We start from the raw sequence: 20,000 nt of genomic DNA on the forward strand, positions 1-20,000 counted from the left end.
CGTGCATTTCAGGAATAGGGATGTCCTTCAAGATGGAGCGCCCCAAGCCGGAGGATCAAGGACACAAGGAGGCACAAAATCGAGAAACGAGGAGAGCCCGTAGAGTCAGAGCTGGCACATTGCTCAGTCAGGCATTATGAAACCACTTTGCTTAATACGTATATTTAGAAACACCATAAAGCAACATGGTAGCAGTATGCCTCTGTGGCTTTATATGCGTTCCCGATCAATGAAGAGCTGGTTGATAGTGAGGTTAATTCAGGTTTACTGTTACTCATTGGCACTAAAGCATATTCAATTAGTCTAACAGAGAGCTCGGCCACTCTCTCCGCTGCTGTTTCTTACATTAATCTGGCAGAGAGAATTAAAAGAGGTTTAGAGAAGAGCTTGGTGCACTGACAAGACTTGCATTTAAATTGAAGCCAAATGCATTAAGGAGACTTGAATATAGATGGGTGTCTTTTTAGGATTTTTTTTTTTCCCCCTTGGTATGAGGAGATCACAAATGAGCCTTCTAATCTGAAATCTCGTTAACGTCACACATGTCGCCCTCTGTGGCAGCCAGAGGCAAGAGATGGCGACGACATCGTCGCGTCAACATGCTACGCTACTATGCTAGCTTGCTAACATTTACAATGGTAGCATGCTCCGCTAATATTAATATATCGCGTGTCCTATGATGAACCCGAGTGTCTCGATCTGTAAAGCCCTTTTTGATGCTTCTTCTGCATGCAAGTGAATTTTTGAAGCAAAAAAAATGTTACGGTAATCAGTCGTAGATATTTAATTCAGGATCAAAGTAGAGGACGCAGAAACAGTAACTTGACAAATGACAAAACCTCTCCCAGTGTAATTGCCCCCAAACAAAAAAAGGGAAACTCAACATACACGCTCTGTGCATTCTCTCGCTGGACTCATAAAGAATGGATGCTGCTTAATATATTTTTCATCAAGCCAGTTTGTACTTGTAATCACATCGCAACAAGCAATATGCTGGCTCCAAGAAAGCGCTGCGTTACAAAGTCGCTTTTGGTGCACTTGGGGTTTTCACACGCAGCAAAGTGGAGAGTAGTAATCACGTCGGCGCTTGATTCACGGTGCGTGTCCGTGATTGAGTTGGATACAGAGACGGGTATGAACGGGATCCCGATCTCCCGCTTTTGTCGGTCTGACTAGATTACGCGCGTGGTTGTGTGTTCGCGTGTCCGATGTGATTGGCATCTTGGAAGTGGAGCAGCGTCTGCGTTCACTTCTTCACGTGCCCCCTCTCACTTTAATGGACACACATCTGCACGTTAAAAGAAATGGATAAAAGTAGTAAGCACCAAAAATAAACCTCCACTCCTCCAGCCTGTTTTCATCCTACCAGAGCCCCTTCAGAGTGAGTGGCGCTCGGCTGCCTTGTGGGACATATGGCTCAGTGTGACCTGCCAGTGTCCTTCACTGTTGTTGGCATCGCTCCCGAAGCCCCCCCCCCCCCCCCCCCACCCACCCCCCAGGCTGCACTATCCTGCGCTGCTCTCTGCAGTTAGCCCCACCTTCTAACACTGGTTCTCTGTGTTCACACCAGCTCTTTTGATGCCCCGATGCTGCGCTCCCGTCAGACGCCAGTCTCGATGGGACAACCCTCGGTGGCACAGCAGTGTGGTATCAGAACAAGGCTGCTGTCATTTCAGCAAGACTCCTTCACTTATGTCAGTAAGGACACATAGAGGACAGTGGCTGAAAATCATTTCTAAAGGACTAAACCTATATGTTTGAAACAATCACTATAAATACATTATTCTGCGTTTGTTAAAGCTGCTATAATGGGGTTTTTGTGGCCACTTGGATGCAGAGAGAACACAGCAACAAGCTTAAGAAACACTTTAGTTTTAGCCTCTTATCAAACCAGTTTTCTGCAGCAACTGTCGTCAGCTAACAGGACCAGATAAGCCCACTGCACCCCCGACCTGCGTGGCACAATACGGCAGCAGGCCGATTCGACTTTTTCAGTCACGATGGCGAAACCTGGGCTTTGGGTATCCGGCAAATACCGAGTGCAGATCCCATACCGGTGTTTTATTGATAGGCTGTATGGCTCACTGTGTGGAAGTGGCTGGGATCATGTTTTAATACGTGAAAGGCAACAGCAGGCTTGACTTAGACGTTGCTTTCCTAACTTTGTAACACAAAATGTGCCAAATAAATGCATATAAATGCACCGTATTGGTATTAATTTAAACAATGGTAACAGATTCCCGGTCAAGCAATTTGAGTCCGTATCGAACTGATGTCCGATGTTAGTGTCTGTTAGATTTTCCTCAAGAGTTGGTGGAGACGAAAACAGAGCTAAAAGCGTCAACCACTTTATAAAGAGATAATACACTCCCTGGCCACTTTATTAGGCACACAATCTAATGCAATCCAGTGCAGCAGCTCTGCCACAAATTCTACATGTACGAAGCTTGTATGTGATCAGTGTTTGACATGTGCTCACTGCTGAGCGCGTGGTTTGCGTTGGTGTTGCGCTATGTTGAAATCGTTCGCCGATGTTTTTCAATGCGGTGTGCAAAACACTAGAAGCGCCTCTCACTTTGATGAAGTCCAGTCCAACACCCCTACACGCTACAACCTCAATTATAAACCTATAGTTAAAGTAATGCCTCTTTTTTTTTTTTTTTTATGAAGAGTATCATTGTTGGCTGAGCTGCTCTGTTGGATTGCATTAGACTTTACAAGTGTACTTAATAAAGCGGTCACTAAGTGCACTCAGTCTATTATGCTACACCTAGCTAAAACTAATGCGGTCTAATACAGCAGCTCAGCTTTCACCGATCAATCACGGCGCAGTGTGTTGTTTTGAAAGGAAACACCACCATGACTTACTGCAGTCATTTTTTATTTGTATGTATTTCGTTGTGTTATTTCTTGGCGTTCTGGGGCCCAGTGTTCAGTCAAGATTTATCGCTGTGTACTTTACACTATCCGCTGTCTATTTTCTGAGTGTAACTGTGTTTCAACAGGACCGGTGTTTCTGATTAGTGTGGCACATTCTCCCGTTTATTTTCCCTCAAGTCTCGCTTTTATGAATTCAGGGACTGTGGGGCCAAATGTAGCGGAGCTGTGAAATGTGGTTTTATTTTTCTATATATATATATATATATATATATATATATATATATATATATATATATATATATATATATATATATATATATATATATATATTTCTTTTTTCTTTTGATTTTCAGTTCCTTCAGATCAGACATATTGTATCATACAACGAACTGCTGTGGTGGATTTTGAATTCTAGCCTTCTCTTTTACCAGCCTAGCCCTTCTTGCTTTTACTTTTGTAGAATGACTTTAAAGGATAGGACCAGACTGATGTAACCATGGATACATTTCTTGAATTTGATCCGCTTGGTTGCCGTTGGCAGTTGCTTTAATCAAAGGTGTATCAGCTGTCTATTTACTCTGTTTTCTGACCATGAAATGCTGAAAGGTTCATGTATCCACAGCTGTTTTCTATTAGTCGTCTTAACAGTATTGCGGTTCTTTTTCAAAGACAAAGAGGAGGACGAATAGTGTTCCGCTGCACTTATGTGTGTGTGTGTGTGTGTGTGTGTGTTAATATTCAGTACTGTGTGTGCTTGTGTAACGACCTTGTGCTCTCTCTCTGTGCAGGTACACCCTTTGCTGATGCGCGAGAGGCGCTCAGAGTCTCACAGGAACAAGCTACTGCGGCGGACAGTCAGCGTTCCTGTTGAGGGGAGGCACCATCCCGAGATGGGTGAGCACACAAACCTTTACACTGATTAACCGCTTTTTTAAAATATTCTAATCAAGGTCTAAGTCAAGGTCCAACGAAGTGTTCTTTTCTTTCTTCTCTCCCTTTTTTTTTAACAAAAAATCTCAAATAATATCAAAACATTTGAACACGCCAGCCCGAAGCATGTGACTGACTTCATGGACAAGAGTTTTGCACATTCTTGTCCATTTTGAAGAAGAAAACGTCATCACCTGTATTACTGCAAGTTCGCCTGCTTATGATAATAGAACAGTCGCATAGCAACGGCGATGATGTAAAGATCCTTGCATCCTTTGAGCCGTTACTCTCCGTGTGTGACGAGCGGCGCTCACGGCAGCACTCTGCCTCCGAGCGGAGATAAAAGCATCCCATCTGATCTTAAGACAGCTGTTTTCTTTCCACCAGATTTTGCCTCGATGTTCGTAGGTTGGCCGATTTATCCGTTATCTTGCTTTGAAATGAAGTTATTGATTACCTTGATGATCATGCGTATCTTTTGAGCTCTCTGTCTCTTCATTTCTTGTCTCAATCTGCAATCGAAAGTTTTATTTCCTCGCTCTCCTTTCTCGTCCTCCTCTCTGCTTCCATGTCTCCTGCGTACTCCGCTCGGACTCTGTGAAACTGACCCTCTGATAGCTGCCTGTGTCTGTTTGTCTTTGCCTGTGTCGGTCTCTCCGGGGGCCCATCTACAAATGTCCCGCTCAGTTTCTCCCTCTTCCTCCGCTCTCCACCTCTCGCCGTCTCACTCAGCTATTTTAAGGGCTTCCCTTGCGACGCCCCCCCCCCCCCCCCCCCCCCCCACCTCCGTCTATGAATCTGCCGTTGCTGCCGCCTCAACAGTTGTGCTGACTCAACCGGATGAATATTTCCCCTCAGTTTTCCTATGAGTGACTCTCTGACCTCGAGCCAGTCAAGCACTGACACATCAGTTGACGTGGTCCCGCCGCGCCGTGACATATGCTGACGTAGCAATGCCTGGTTCATGTCGCCCAAGCGTATTGTGAACATATTCACGTATTAGCATGCTACGCTACAGGCCGTAATGCCCCGACACCATTGTGGACCGTCTGTGGTCACTAGGCCCGAAAGAGATTAATGCGCCACAGGCTATTAGTAACTATGAGATCAACAAAACAAGTAAATGGAGGGTGTCATCAGGTCTACAGGGAGCCACATGACCTATTTTATAAAATTCCCTGACATATAGCGTGGAGCTGACGACGGTTCAGCTCCTCTAAAACGCTAACACTTTATATCTCGCTTGTTTGACTGTAAAAAACAACAACATTGGACACCAGTGGTTGTCTCCAGTGGAAATGACTGCACACGACTTTGTGCTAAGCTAAGCTAAGCTAACGGTATGGGTGCATATTTGGGACATTGGTCTTCTCATCTAACTCTGGCAAGAAAGCAGGAAAGTGTATTTCCCTAAATGTCGACGTATATCTTTAACTAATAGATATTTCTATGGCTTGTGCCAGTGTGAAGTTCGAGTCCAGTGCCGTGTCCCCCCCCCCCCCCCCCCAGCACGTCTAAGGGGGAACCTGCATCATTCACGGCCCTTTGCAATAGCTGCAGCATATTTTAATATAGCAGCGTGTTGGTCGTCACCTCTGCAGCAGTGCGACATACAGGAGGATCTTGGACAAAGCTCCAAAATTCCGTACATTTCCATCATGGTTGGCTTTTATTTTGAAATGAAGCCTTGATAATGTCAGTGTCGGCAATTAGTATGAAAGCCACGCTCTCCACTGAGCAACACGGGAGCACAGTTCAAGGGGGAAACCAGGACCCAAACAATAAGAAGGTCAAGTGACGGAGATGGAGCAGTGAGGCTGCTTTCTCTCTCCGTTTTTTTACGAAGGTAATTCAATTCAGCGTGCATTTACAGTGCATTCATATACCTCTGAAGTGGGCTTCCATTGAACACATTTTGGAAACATTTAGGACCGTTCATTCGTTTCCAAAATGAGGAATGAGTTGTGCCTTTCACAGAAGTGAAAGACATGACCTCGCGATCATCAATGGATTCAAATTCTGTCCGTTCAACAATATTCCCATGTTTGGAGAGAAGATTAAACTGCAGCTGCTGCAGCTGCCAAACACGCATCCATGTGTTTGTGACAACATTAATACATCAGCCTTGATTCATTATTCATCAGAGGGGTAAAAGCCTGCATTTTTTCACAAGATATTGATGAATGGAGACATTCGACAACAATCCCAGCTGGATGCCTGATGTAGTGACAAGATATCGGGCCGCACATTCGATATGCGATTAGTCAGACGCATAATGCCTCCGATAGCTTTTGTTCACTCCTGTGTCATAACGCATAAAGCGATGCGATTCATTTTTGTCTTGCTTTCCCTTTTCTGTACCTTTAAGGTTCCAAAAAAGATTTTAAGTTGAGGAGGTAATTAACACATAATGAAGACATTCATTTTGCTGGGTAATTACAGTGCAGCATAAGCATTTTTATGCAAATATGGGGCTTAATTAACTTTTCATGATCGTGACAGGGGAAAATGACTTTTCCTAACTAGACAACGAAATCGTTCTTCCTCTTGTGTTGGTTTTATGTTTTGTTACAGACAACTAAGAATCTATTATGAAACGACTGCGTTATTACTTATTGTACAGGATTACTGCACTTATGACTGATCAAAATGAGGTGTTAAGTTTCTGATTGAGCTTCACTTCACGTATACAATGGACTTCATTGTGTGGAGATTAGAGTCCAACTGATGCTGGATTTCTGAGGCTTATGGCAATGAATCACCAAATTTGGTTATTAAAGAGTTATCAAAAATCTACTCAGCAGAATATGTAGCAGTTCAACGGTAGATATTGTCATAAAAGATGACAGTAATACTCTCTCTTTTCCCTTAAGGTGAGAAACTACATGCACTGGTCAATCTTGAGATTTTGGGCTATTTTTGCTTCCATAACATGTCTTCTTCAGACTATTTGAAAGAAAACATCTGAAATACACATTTAGGTTTTTATTTTTTATTACTTTGTCTATATGCGTCTGCAGATTTCTCCAAAATGTACCAAAAGTTACCATAAGATAATGCCTCGTTTGCATATTTAAACAAACAATTTCTTGTAATACATAAAATGATTGTCTGAATGTAAGTAATTAACTTGGGAGGTTTTCATGTTGACATCTATTCATGTTCATATTTTGAACCTATTAACCCGAGTCCAATCTTACGATCCATGTCATTAAAGGCTGTTTTTTATTTCATAAATCTCCACTTCAGTAGTTCTCACACACACCATAACTTCCCACTTTCAGTCCTATCTGTATTCTGAGGGTTTTCACTGAGGGGTTTGTTCATATATCATTCATAGCCTGATTTATAGAACATTTTATTCCTAAAAACATGATGGAAATTGATTTTTTTTTTTATGACAGTATTTTCTGATTTATGGATCGTTACAAAGAGGCATCAAACATTCTCTCTGTAAAAACCTTTGACTCTGATATGCCAACAACATAAATCAAGATAATGCTCATTTACATTGTTAAACATATGATTTCAGACAACTTGTGATACCTATCGGTTAAAACGTTGACCTTGTTCCAGCTCCCCTCTATTTGAGGACACATTCCAGCTAATTCCCGTCGCCTTACGAGACAGAAACAGTCCCGCATATTTCAATAGCAGTTGTCGTAGTGAGACGCACAGTGGGCAAACAAAAAGAAAGCATGTGTATTCTCCCCGTCTCTCCCTCATTAACCTCTCCAGAAAGCAATGTATTAATCCCCATTAATGAATTTGGCCTTTAATGTTTTGTGTTAAAATTGTAAATTGACTTCGTCTAAGTCTGCTCTGTTATTAGAGGAACCTTATTATCTGAATGACTTAGCCGCAGGGAGAGAGAGAGAAAAAAAACCCCGCAACACGACAGAGTTGATTGGTTGTTAACGCTGGCTGAACAGTTTGTCAGCAACAGTGGTTGGAACATACGAGGCTTCTCCTCAGTTTGTCCTTGTAGATCTCGCGTCTTCCTTCAGCCGTCTCAGCTGTGAGCAGACTACTGTGGCAAAGCAGGCTCAGCCAAGCACTTGTTCCTTAACAATGTGTACGGTAACCTTCATAGAACATTCGAACAGTGCATTTCAGCACCGACGCTGCTGCATTCTGGGCATCTTTCTTTTCAGCGTCTTCTCATAGAATGTATTCAAGATTTAGATATAAATAATACAGCATCGGCGTTGATGCTAGATTTTGAACCTCCTCCTAACCCTATACGGTCATTCTCCCCATCCTGCACTTTCTATTCTGTCCCCCCCCCCCCCCCCCCCCCCCCCCCCCTCACCCAACTCGACAAAGACACGATCAATTCAAATCAGAAAAGATCACATCACATTCGGAAAAACAAGGTGTTAGACTTTCCGCTGTTGTTCGCGTTGAGACGAGCGGCGTGAGTCATTCCGATCTGTCAACTCGGGAAGACTTGAACAAAAGAATATAGAGGATTTCTCCGGAATTAATTTAGTGTCTGTGTTCCTCTTAAACGCCACCACATTGAGCCCGATTTAAATCTTCCGTTTGACTGCATAGAAGAGGTGGACATAGTCGGCGAGACGTCGCCCATTGGTTTGTGGACTACGGTTTTGAAGCTTCGAGTTTGGCAATTTGTCCGTCACCATTTTGGTGTTTTTTTTTTTTTTGCAACCAGTGAACCACAAACTCTGGCTTGTTTGTATTTTTTTTTTTAAAGACTCAAAATTCTGAGCATTACTATAACAGCCAGCAACTATTTGCTGGTTTGAGAATGTTGCACAGCTGGGTTTATTTATGGATGTTTTGCACGTTTCTTTTCCCTCCTCTGGGATAAACTCGTCTTCACTGGAATTTGGAAAAGGAAAATACAAACTTCACAAACTTGCTAGCCTATAGGTGAATGTGTGATACTTTTAAGCATTGCTGCAGCATCACTTTAAAAGGTATACATGTTGTTTGTGCGGAAGAAACAAGCCCTTCATCTTCAAATGCGTCGCTTCTTTCGAGGTTTTCTTGCTTACGGGCAAGAAAATATAAAATATCTGAAAACGACAAGCTTGATACGGAAAGAAATGAAATGAAATATCAGAGCAGGCATGAAACTCTTAAGTGCTACTCATCCTGTGACGCTTTGCTCCGGTTGACCGTTGAGTCTGTGATCTTAATGCGCAGTAAAAATAAAACAACTTCTACACATCTGTTCGTGTTCCATCATTAGTGAAGGCTGGGAAGCTGTCAGGCTGTAGGTGTAGTAATTACATATTCTGATTTCGAACAACCCCCCCCCCCCCCCCCCCAAAAAAAAAAATGATGAATTTATTAAGTAGGTCCAGGCAAAGCCACAAAGGGACATTTTGAAAGATATTTTACTGCCTTGTTAGAGTTGAATGTTTTACTGTGCCTTTAACTGTATAATGAAGACAAGCTGGATTCAAAAATGAATTTTCAGTCTATATCGCCGTGTGATATAGAACAGCATAATTAGCTGCCTCAGTGGCTCGAGCTCAGCGATAAGAGTTCATTTAAAGTGTTATGACAATAGAGGCGTTTTGTGACCAGTGTGAGCTGGAGTAGCAGTGGTGACGGTTTATAAACCTCGTGATTCACTCCCGGGGGGGGGGGGGGGACGTGAAATATTCCGGCCCTATGAAACCCGGCGGTGGCTTGTGTTTTTCGGAGGGATTTGCTGAATCATCTGCCTGTCTTGCCTTTGGAACCGTGAATGAATACAAATGATTTGCTACGCTCTTGTGTTTGGCTTTTGACGGACGTGGACCCAGAGGCCCCCTGGAAAAAAAGCCGAGTGCTGCACTTCACGAAGCCGCATGTGCGCCGTCGATGTATATGCGGTCTGAGTAATGCTGCGCTTTGCTGAGCTGCTTTATGTGTACTGCATATTTTTGCATATTCGTAGGCAAACAGTGACGCATTATCCAACTGGAAATCACAGAGAGTTGGTAGTCGTTGGAATTGAACCCCGAATTCTCATTCGAGTCATTCCGAACCCTCATCTCAGGAAGAACTTAAACAAAAGAATGTAGATGATTTCTCCGCATTAACTTTGTCAATCACCTGACTCTTCCTCTAGCGCCACCAGGAGGTTGACGTTGGCGGTTTTTGAAGTATCCGTCTTCAGCCTGTATCTGCATGGGACGAGTATTACCTGGGGACCTCTAGTAATTGCCGGTTGTTTGTTATCTTAATTGTGAGGCTGCCGTTTCCATTATTCGTCAAGTAGAAATTCCACTGCAAATGACCAAATTATCGGCAAACACAGAGGCCGTGTGATAATATCAGTCCTGTAAAAGTCGTCATCTCGGATGATTTGAGGTCGAAGGCTGCTCTGGCAATTATAAAGTCAAATTTTGACAGCATTTTGGGTGCTAATTCAGGCAGCTCGTTTCCCACTCGCATCGAGTATTATAGATTAATAAAGAAGCCTATACAATATAGTATAATATTGTAATATAAGCGGATGTTACACAGAGCCTTGACGTCATAAGGACACATCCAAGGTCCTTGTGAGTTGAGACAAGAGACGAGTGGACCGGAGATATCAGTCCTCCTCCGGTGATCGGGTGGGTGGTTACACTCAGTCAGATGGAGCGATATCATCATCGTTTCTCTGACATTGTTAGAGAACAGCTGAAGAAGAAGACTGAACCTTCCCAGCACCTGGCTGACAATCAGATCTCCTTCACTTCCTTCTTCGATGTGTTTCCTCACAGCTGGCATTTTGAGATAATATGACAATCTTAACAACACCGTGCGTTCATATTTTTATGCAAAACGATATGTAAATGGCATGATTATGTAACATGAAATGTCTTTCTGAGTGATGTAGCCCGTGGGCTGGTGTGATATAACGGACAGCCATATCATCATACCTTAACAACATGCATAAAGAGAGAAATAGCGAGAGGAAGCCAGCAAGCCCGGCCTCGGTTTGAGCGACAGCTGGCCACCGGCTCGGCACACACGAGGGTTTTTAGCTCTCCAACGCCACGGTTCTTAGTCAGCTTCAGGTGCGGTAGTCAGCTTACACACACACACACACACACACACACACACACACACACACACACACACACACACACACACACACACACGCTCAGAGCATCCTGCCGGCTCTCCGGTCCACGGGGACTGCTTCTACCTGCCATGCAGCGATGAGAGGATTTAAAGCCTCTGCAAAAAGGGTCACCTCACCGAAAGCTACTTCTCTTCAAGGTGTGTGAAACAGAGGATTTCAGACCAGTCAACTTGTCTTCACTAAAGTGTTTGATATGTTCATGCTGCAACACACCATTAGCGTAAAGTATCCATATATCTATATGGTGTCATATATATATATAGTACCTGCATTCATTAGTCTTTATTCCAGGAATGTGTCTCGGCCGCGCTGAGAAACGCTGACAGTTTCAATTGCAGGGCTTCGCTCATTGATCTTCACAGTATGTGTCATTGATATGCAAGCTCGACAATCAATGAAATAGTGACGATCTACACCGGTGATTCTCCACCAGGTGTGCTTGTAACCCAGAGGGTAGAACGGCAGTTGCCAAGGGGAACGAGAAAACACAGAATTTATGATTTGGTGAAAAAAAAAAAAAAAGAAATTGTCCACATAATTAAATAAAAGGAAAACACTAATAGCTCCTGCTGTGATGGAGCGTTAGACAGCCACAGAAAGCTAGACAGATTTCTATAGCAATCGGGAATTATTACAGACATTTTGGGTATGTTCACTTTCAGTTTCTCCTTCAAAGTAGTTTGAAATCTGGCTAAGCTGCTTGTTTACGAGCTGTCTGCTCGTGTTTTATCGCCCTGTCACACTTGCGACGTTCCCAGATCTCTGCAGTTACTTTGGTGAACACAATTTTACCATAACTGATGAAAAGGACGGCCAAAAGTCTGAAAATAAGATCCAAGTTGTAACAAACCGGAATTTGCCTTAATATCCAGATGTTGATGGAGACCGACAAATCACGGTATTCCTTTTTTTATTCTGCATATTTCCAGTTGGCTTTAAAAATGACCGTCTCTAAATGAATCGAAGGTGTGTTTTGGACGAAACATGAATTAAACCAATCGCCTCGTCATCTCCCATCCCCTTTTTAAAAAGCCAGCTGCCGCCTGCGATTTGGCAAATTGGAGAAGCGAGTGGTTTTCTACCGCGGAGATGGAGATCATCCACGGGAGCGGCGAACCCTCTGCCTCCGGCGTCTCCCACTCCTCTGTCCCATCAACAACTCCATTTGACTGCATACGAGCAAATGCACCGATAACCTATTTAACTGGAGAGAGGGGGAAAAGCGCTGCTGTGTGTGTGTGTGTGTGTGTGTGTGTGTGTGGAACTGGCAGAGTGTATGTGTGTTGTGAACCTAAATAGATGCATCTTACTGTCTGAATAATGTGCCCTTTAAACAGCAGGACAACAGCCGTCGACCAACAAAAAAATACGGGTCTGAGGCAATCTCTTCCTGCTGACTCAAGATAGCAATGTGCCAACAGCGCGCCCCCGACCACGCCTCATTTTAAGACCAACACGCCGCTGGGCTCACATGAGCTTGTTTGCTACCTATGAAATGTGGAAAAGACGACGGCGTCGATCTGAAACTAGCAGTGACGGTTGCGTCGTCACTGCTTTTTAAATGTCCTCTCGCAGTCAAGACGTTCATCAAACCGGATTCAGACAGACAGACGGTCATGCCTTGCGCATGAGCCACATCAAACCCCGTCATCTCATTTGACTATTTCCCCCGGGGTGGCATTACGGAGATCTGGCACGTTGGCGCACATTCCCTCTGGGAAATAAACGGCTTCATACAGCTGGTTAATACGTTCAAACTCCCCGAGGAACTCTAACTAGTCAGCATCAAACACTCACCAGTATCGCCTCCAAGACAAGATGGCAGTCATTTTCTCACTGCAGTCTTCTTCTTCTTCTTCTTCTTCTTCTTCTTCTTCAGTTTTTAGCATGAGTGCATGTGCTCAGTGACAACCTGCTTCGCACGGGGTAACACACATTCACACCTGGCCCATTCCCAGAACAGCCAGTCTTTTACTATGGGGCACTTCACAGCTCTTCAAGCAGAGTTTTTGGGGTGAAGTGTTGTGTTCAGGCTCATCTCAAAAGCAGCTGCAGGTGGGAGCGTGTCTCATTCGCTGCCCTACTTTTTTTACCCACTTTCTGGCTTTTACACACATTCAAGCCTAGAGTGCATGTTAGCTTATTACGAGAGAGAGAGAGAGAGAGAGAGAGAGAGAGAGAGAGAGAGAGAGAGATATTTTAGAGAATCTCACATCAAGTATGTGAAAAGGTCTGAAATGTGTACATTCAATATCGCAGAGCCACTCCACCAACGCTCGTATATCACTCCAGTCGTGCGTATTACCAATATTAGAAGCCATTCGTTCTACAGTTACATTCTGCATGGCAAGTGCCGTCAACGAGTTTTCCACATTTTTAATCAGAATATCTCTTTAATGTCCCTCATCAGAAGCTTAATCCAACACATACAATTTGATGAAGGTTATTTAAGACTGGATGAAGCTGGCAGCGCTCTCTGTGACTCTGCTCTTGCTGCTGCAGCTTCGCTCCTCTCCCGTTTGCTTCAGCCATGTTGCTTTAGTTCTTTGCTTTTGTGCACCTTTACCACACCCACATCTTTCACTCACTCCACACCCCGTGTGTTAATCACTTAAAGCTACTACGAGGAACTTCCATTTTGTGTCGATTTTGGCGACCCCGGCGGACAAAACGCGGCAGCGTTTCCGAGCACCAGAGTCCCTTTAGAAACTCTCTCATTTTACCGCAGCATGGTCTGACGGTCTGCCCCACGCAGTCCTGGTTCTGGTTCTCCCCTGCCTTCCTTCTCTTCAGCGGGCCAAGCGGTACGGCCTGGGCCTCCGGTAGCAGGGTGTCGGTGTCGGCTCTCAGCGGGGGGGCCCGGCGGAGCTTGAGAGACAAAACTCCGCCCCTGTCAGGAGGAGGAGCCGCTGCAGGAAACCGGGTCTGTCCATGGTGGTCTGGTAGGCTGCTGAAGACTGAGCTGAGGGAGTTTCTAGTCTGTTGATCAATGTGGTCCCGCATGAACAAGAGCACCGTGGACTCATCAAGATGGTTTAAAAAATGTAGCTTTATATCACATATGCCATGGCCTTCAGACAAACCAGCAACCCTCTATATATACAAGCCCAAAGCTCTTTTCTAACCGTGAGCTTCCTGCCAGCTCCCGGCGATGCATCAGCCACCCAGGTGTGAATCATGAATAACTTGATAAAAAGCTGCAATGTTAGCGCCGTGTTGGTACAATAAAGTAGATGTAGAGAGGCACAAAGAAACCAAGGTGCAGTAACCTTGACAGAGCTGCGGGCGAGTTGGCAATACATCCGCCTTGACAAAAGAGTAAAAATAGAATTGAGGAAGCGGTAGAATAATGGCCAGAGCGAGGTGATCAGCGTGACGACAGCAGCTACGGTCGCGCTCGTTTTAGAGGGTCCGTGAATGGAGACGTCAGTGTCAGCTCTGGTGGCAGAAAGACACTTCAGACGGTGTCACTGGGACGCGGACAGACGCGGACAGTTTGGGGATGAGAGTGGAATAAGTCTGCCAAGTTTTAGATCGCGTCTTGTCTTAAGTGCCACCTCTTTTCCCCGTTTGTCACTTTAACAGCACATCAATGTGACTTCTTCTACGTCATTTTTTTTTTTAAAGCCAATCGCAAAACAGTCTCTAGTTTGGAAGAATTATTACCCGAATGATCAACTATCTCTAAAGTACAGATGATTTACTAGTAGAAAGTGTTCAAAATCTCCATCAGTTCCATACACTGAAAGCCAGGTCTGACTTTGGCTGTTAATTTGTTGTTGATTGAACATTGTTCTGTCAGTCTGTCATCATTGGACACTTTGTTCTTTTAATTACAATACAATAAAGTGATGTAGATGAAATAATTGCACGGCTCAAAAGCTTCACCGGGGGACTCTGATGAGGGAGTGTTTTAAATTTAGTAAGCTGTTGTTCAAAGGACACACAATGACGGGGGAGGTTACTGGAATTCAAAGTAAAAGCACTCGCACTCGCACAGCCTGCTGTATCTGCAGATGTGCTGCAGGTCGACACGCTGTGAGCTGGTTCAGCTTCCCCTGCTGCCTTAAAGTCGAACCAAGAGACAAACAAGTTAATTCAAGTCAATTAACTCGAGGTTTTCAATTTAATCAGCAACGGCTCAGTCAAACTGGCACGCATCAGATGTGTTATTATTACTATATTATATTACAATTTACATTTTCTCACTTTAAAGCGTTCTTTATTTGACGCTGCAGGCTGCTCCCAGTGACCTTGTTAAGTTATAAAGGAAGTGTGAGGGGGTGGCGCCTGAATTAAAAAAAATAACCCTCTTAGAAGTTAGCATACTTTTCATTAGTATTAGAAGAAACAACCAAGTCTTAATGTGTTGTATTAAATATAGACATACAGCAAGCTTTACATGTGTTTCCTTCAAACTACGACGAGATGGGTCTATGGAAAGTTTTCACTCTCAAACAATGAGAAACTTTATTTAATGAGTTGACAAAAAAACACCGTGTTCACTGAAGAGTCAGAATAACTCAAGTTTAAAAGTTGGCTTTGTGCAAAAAAAAACTTTTTATCAGTCGAATTGAAACTTTAATATTAAAAAACCTCCAGCAACACCCCTGAAAATAGTTAGTCAGTGACCGGAAGACAAATTCAACATGCATGACCAAAACGGACAAGAATGCAGCAACTTACTGATAATTCATGTATTCTTTCTCTTTAGTTGTTTGAGCGTTTCCAGCTCGCGTCGCGCAGCCCGTCTTCGCCGTTTTCGCATCGCAAATCATTCCCTGCGGTGGTCGTACATTTGGAAGCGACAATTCATGAATGAAGAAAGCGAAATGGGACAAGAGAGGGAAATTAAGGTGAAGGTATTAGGGTTCTGTATATTTTCCTCGCAGGTAAATCGACCTCTCAAATGAATGAACAGATGTCGGACGGAGAAGAACAGCTGGACACGGTCAGTGGGAGTTCACTTCCTCCAGAAAAGAGTGTCCCCTGACGGCTAGCCGTGTATCACTACACATACATGCAAACAAGCTGTGCTGCAGACCTCTTCTCCATTGTGCCCTTGATGCTTTTTCTACCACAGCCCACATTCCAGCCGAAAACATGAATAATATAAATATGCATACGAGAGGAGAGTTGCGCAACCTGACTTTATTTCGGTGGACTTGCATTGCTTTTGTGCACTCGCAGGCACCTCACTGTGAGTGCACACTGCATTGATTCGTTCTGTATACGCACCTTATCAAAGTCCTGCAGATGAATCCCGGTCATTACGGGTCAGAAAGAGGTGGCGTTTTGCACTTTTCATGTTTCTCAAAACACAGAATGCGGCTGGTAGCACATTTAAACTAATCACCTTTGGCTTTTTGTGAACTTGACTATCCCTGGTAAAGTGTTTTACCAAAGTCGCTCGGGTCAACAACAAAAAAAAAAGAAAGAAGGCAGCTGCTATGTGACGAGCTGACTTTCGCCGCCATAAAGACGGTAGCCTCACTCTGCTTAATGAGCGGACCGACTGCGGGTCAAAACCAGGGCGGTCTGCCAGAGAAATAAGTCAAATACTGATCCCGAAGCAGAGAAAAGCACCAGGCTGTTGGATGTGTCTCATGACTTTGATTCACAGATTGTCTCTTCGAGCTTTGTTTAGCGGAGCAGACGCCACAGAAGAAGGATCTGCGCCTTCTTATTTTGTTTAAATTGTCGAGGGGAAAACAAAGTCAATGCGTCCTACGGTGAATTAATGAGATGAATGCGATCGCATGCTTGCCTCCAGATTTTCAAGTGCTCTTTGAATTCATGCCCGGATCCTGCGGAACTCAAAGGGTAATAATAGACATCAAAATGTGCCCAAATGTATGTGTCAATGTCAGTTATTCTTTGATTGATTCATCACAGAGAAGTCATCTGGGAGAAAAATGAAACGGTCCTTTTTTTTTTTTGTAAGTGGCGCTCTTTGTGAACAAATGAAAAGTAAGAAAATGAGCTTGATCCAATCTGCAGCTGTGTACAGTTCTCGACAAACATCTCAAAATCTCCCCATCGCTTTGCACCGACTGGTGTGTGATATTAGTCTGCATCTCACTTTCACTCCCTTCCCTGATGATCTGTGTGTGTGTGTGTGTGTGTGTGTGTGTGTGTGTGTGTGTGTGTGTGTGTGTGTGTGTGTGTGCGTGGTACCATCAGGCTTTTTTTTTTTTTTGGTTGCTTTTTTCGGTTTGCACTCACCAGTCTTTTTAATTGAATATCTGCACACAGCAGTGAGTGTAATGCAGCTTGGGAAGAAAGAGACAGGGGGTGGAAAGAGGGAGGGAGGAGCTAGAGAGGAAGAAGAAGAAGAAGGAGGAATTAAGAGAGAGCGAGATAGTGAGACAGAACGTGAGAGAGGGAGAGAGGAGGCTGGTGTTGTCAGGCCAACACCGGCTCTGTGTCTCGCTGTCACCTCAAGGCTCTGTGCTGTTCTATGCTGATGCACGCAGTCTTCTTCACCCTGGAGTAACATGGAGCTCTGTGTGTGTGTGTGTGTGTGTGTGTGTGTGTGTGTGTGTGTGTGTGTTCAGTCTCACTCCTCCTCAACACAGAAACCCAAGTTTAGTGCTCATTTCTGCGAGCACATTCGCTTCTAGTATGTCAGCCACATGTACGCACTTGCCTGATATGAAATATATAAATATATATATATATATATATATATATATATATATATATATATATATATATATATATATTTCCTTACGCATCACCTGTTTGTTTTTCTTACCTGGCAGAGTTGTGGCGCCGGTGAAAGTTTGTACGTCTGAGCCGCGGTACGTGCAGCACAGTGTTCCTGCTACAAGAGGTTCTTTCTCAGATGCGTACACGTGTGTAGGTGGATGTGACAAAGCCTGCAATATGCTCATGTTGTCGTGCAGGTTTAACATATGTCAGTGCTCACATATTGTGTGTGTGTGTGTGTGTGTGTGTGTGTGTGTGTGTGTCTTTAGGAAATCCAAGAATGTCTTGTTTGTGCTTCGCACCTCGTGACGAATACTCTTTGCAAGTTCTCTTGGAGAGAACAAACTTCGTGTCCTTGCACTTTAAAATGGACCGTGCGGTGGATGTCATGTGATCAGTTAAGTCGCCTGGTTTTGTTTTATCTGTTCGCCTCCAGAACAACAGGACTATAATTACATTTAGACGCGATGTGTTGATGAAACTGCTCGGTCTACCTATTCGTGTTTGGGCTTTGCTCAGTGGTTCGAGGCAAGAGGTTAGTTGCGCTCCAGGCCAACGTCAAGTTGTACTGCTTTTGTTTTTCTTCTCAAAGTGCATCTTTGTATCCTCCATGAACTTGTTGACTTCAAATTCAACAACGTAATTTAGTATGGATGATAGTCAGCCGGGGATGCATTGAGGACGACGTGGCCCAAGGTTTATCGTGAAACATTTACACAGCACAGCCTTGTGTCTGAACTGATGATGTCTACTCAACCGTCTGAAGTGCAGAGTTACATCCCTCCCTCGAAAAGATTACAAAGATCTCTCCATTACAACTCGGGGAGATTGCTTCCCACAAGGACGTACCTGACGATGGACTTGGCTCTGTGGGAATCTGATGGTCACCTCTTCAAATCCTTCCACATTTACTGGCACAGGCTTTTTTTCGTGATTCACAAATGACTCTGCAATAACCGGAAAGCAGAAAACAAGAGCTGCAGAGATGTGATTGTGTGGGTGGTCGATGCACCATTGGCAGGTGGCAGTATTTTAAAAGGTTAAAAATGTGGGCTTTTATTTGAAAAGGCTGTGATTTGAATCGGCGGAAAGGCGGATGAAAAATATGAAATTCAGAGCTAAATAATGAAAAACAGTGACTGTTGTTGACGTGATCCTGAGGGATGGCTAAAACCGGTCCAGAAAGGCAGATATTTGTCATAAACGGAGATCTGTCATCGATTTCACGGAAATCAATTTGATCGTCGTAAGAGATATATTTCAGTAAAAGCCAAGAATGTCAACCTGTTGGTGGCGCTGTCTGAAGGACTTTTATTTAGCTGTTTATCTGTGACGTTACTTGTGGCGAATACTGTCCAACTCCGATTGCCGTCTAATCGATCACAACTGGCCTGTTTACGGTTAAAAAGAAAGAAAAAGATACCCGTCTTTACATGCCGGCCCATCCCACACTGGCATCCTCATTGTCTTCCTGCCTTGGCATCAGGCCCAGCCAGGTGGCACTGTGCACATGTCTACTCCTGTCCTCCTTGTTCAATCATCCATCATCCCGTCAACGAAATACAAGTCTTTCTCCGTGGAACTTCTTACAATGCAACACCCGGTCCCCTTCCCATCTTTCCATTTTCTCCTCCAGCTCTTCAGGGGTCTGGCTGTCACAGTGTGTTTCCTGTTACAGCTCCTCTGGTTCCTTCCTCTTGCTGTCAGCCTCAACATCCCGTTATCTGTTCGTCTGAAACATGGAGGCTGACACAAGCTGGTGTCTGCTCTGCAGTGGTTCCACTCCAGTCAAAGCTGATGGAACTTGGTCAAGTTTGGACCGGCGGGGGGGGGGGGGTGGGGGGTCTGGCAGACATGACTGCGTGAGATCCATCCTAGATGAGAGAATATGTCTTAAGAGTATCTGCTGCCGCGATTTCAGTAGCGCAGGACGGGGATCGCCGAGGAGGCCGCCGCCCCTGAGACCAGTGGAAATATCATTTTACCCTTTTAAATAAGTTGATGCGCTTTGTGGATGCATTGTTCTGTTGCGTCAGAGTACGAAACATATGGGGAATTTGACATGACAAAAGAGCAAGTGGACCACAGCGATCTCTCTCCGAGACCAAATGAATGTCTTCTAATGCGTCAGTCTCTGATACTTCCAGTTGAATACGCAGAGGAATAAATAGCCCAGCTGTGAAAACAGCTGGATTTGCACTGGTCGAAATGGTGTGGAAGTTTCATTGGAAAGTAGCACCTGCCGCTAAAAAAAAAAAAAAAAAAAAAAAAAAAGGTGACGTTAACAAGATACTAAACCTTTCAATGTAGTCATAATGTGATAGTTAATTGAATTTCAGGTGGGAGTGCAGGGTCAGGTTCAGCAGAGCTCATACGCTTTCAATTG

At 44.1% G+C, this 20,000-nt stretch overlaps 1 protein-coding gene across 1 annotated transcript in view; it reads left to right on the plus strand.

Moving 5' to 3' along the window:
- Window positions 1–20,000, plus strand: part of syngap1b (synaptic Ras GTPase activating protein 1b) — a 147,306-nt gene that overhangs the window by 43,299 nt on the left and 84,007 nt on the right. The window contains 1 exon segment of the mRNA XM_068702163.1: window positions 3,669–3,774. Within this exon segment, the coding sequence (XP_068558264.1) occupies window positions 3,669–3,774 (106 nt within the window).

This window comes from Cebidichthys violaceus, unplaced genomic scaffold (genome assembly GCF_023349555.1).
Source record: "Cebidichthys violaceus isolate CVI_PGR_0920_01 unplaced genomic scaffold, fCebVio1.0.p SCAF_81, whole genome shotgun sequence".
Lineage (NCBI taxonomy): Eukaryota > Metazoa > Chordata > Actinopteri > Perciformes > Stichaeidae > Cebidichthys > Cebidichthys violaceus.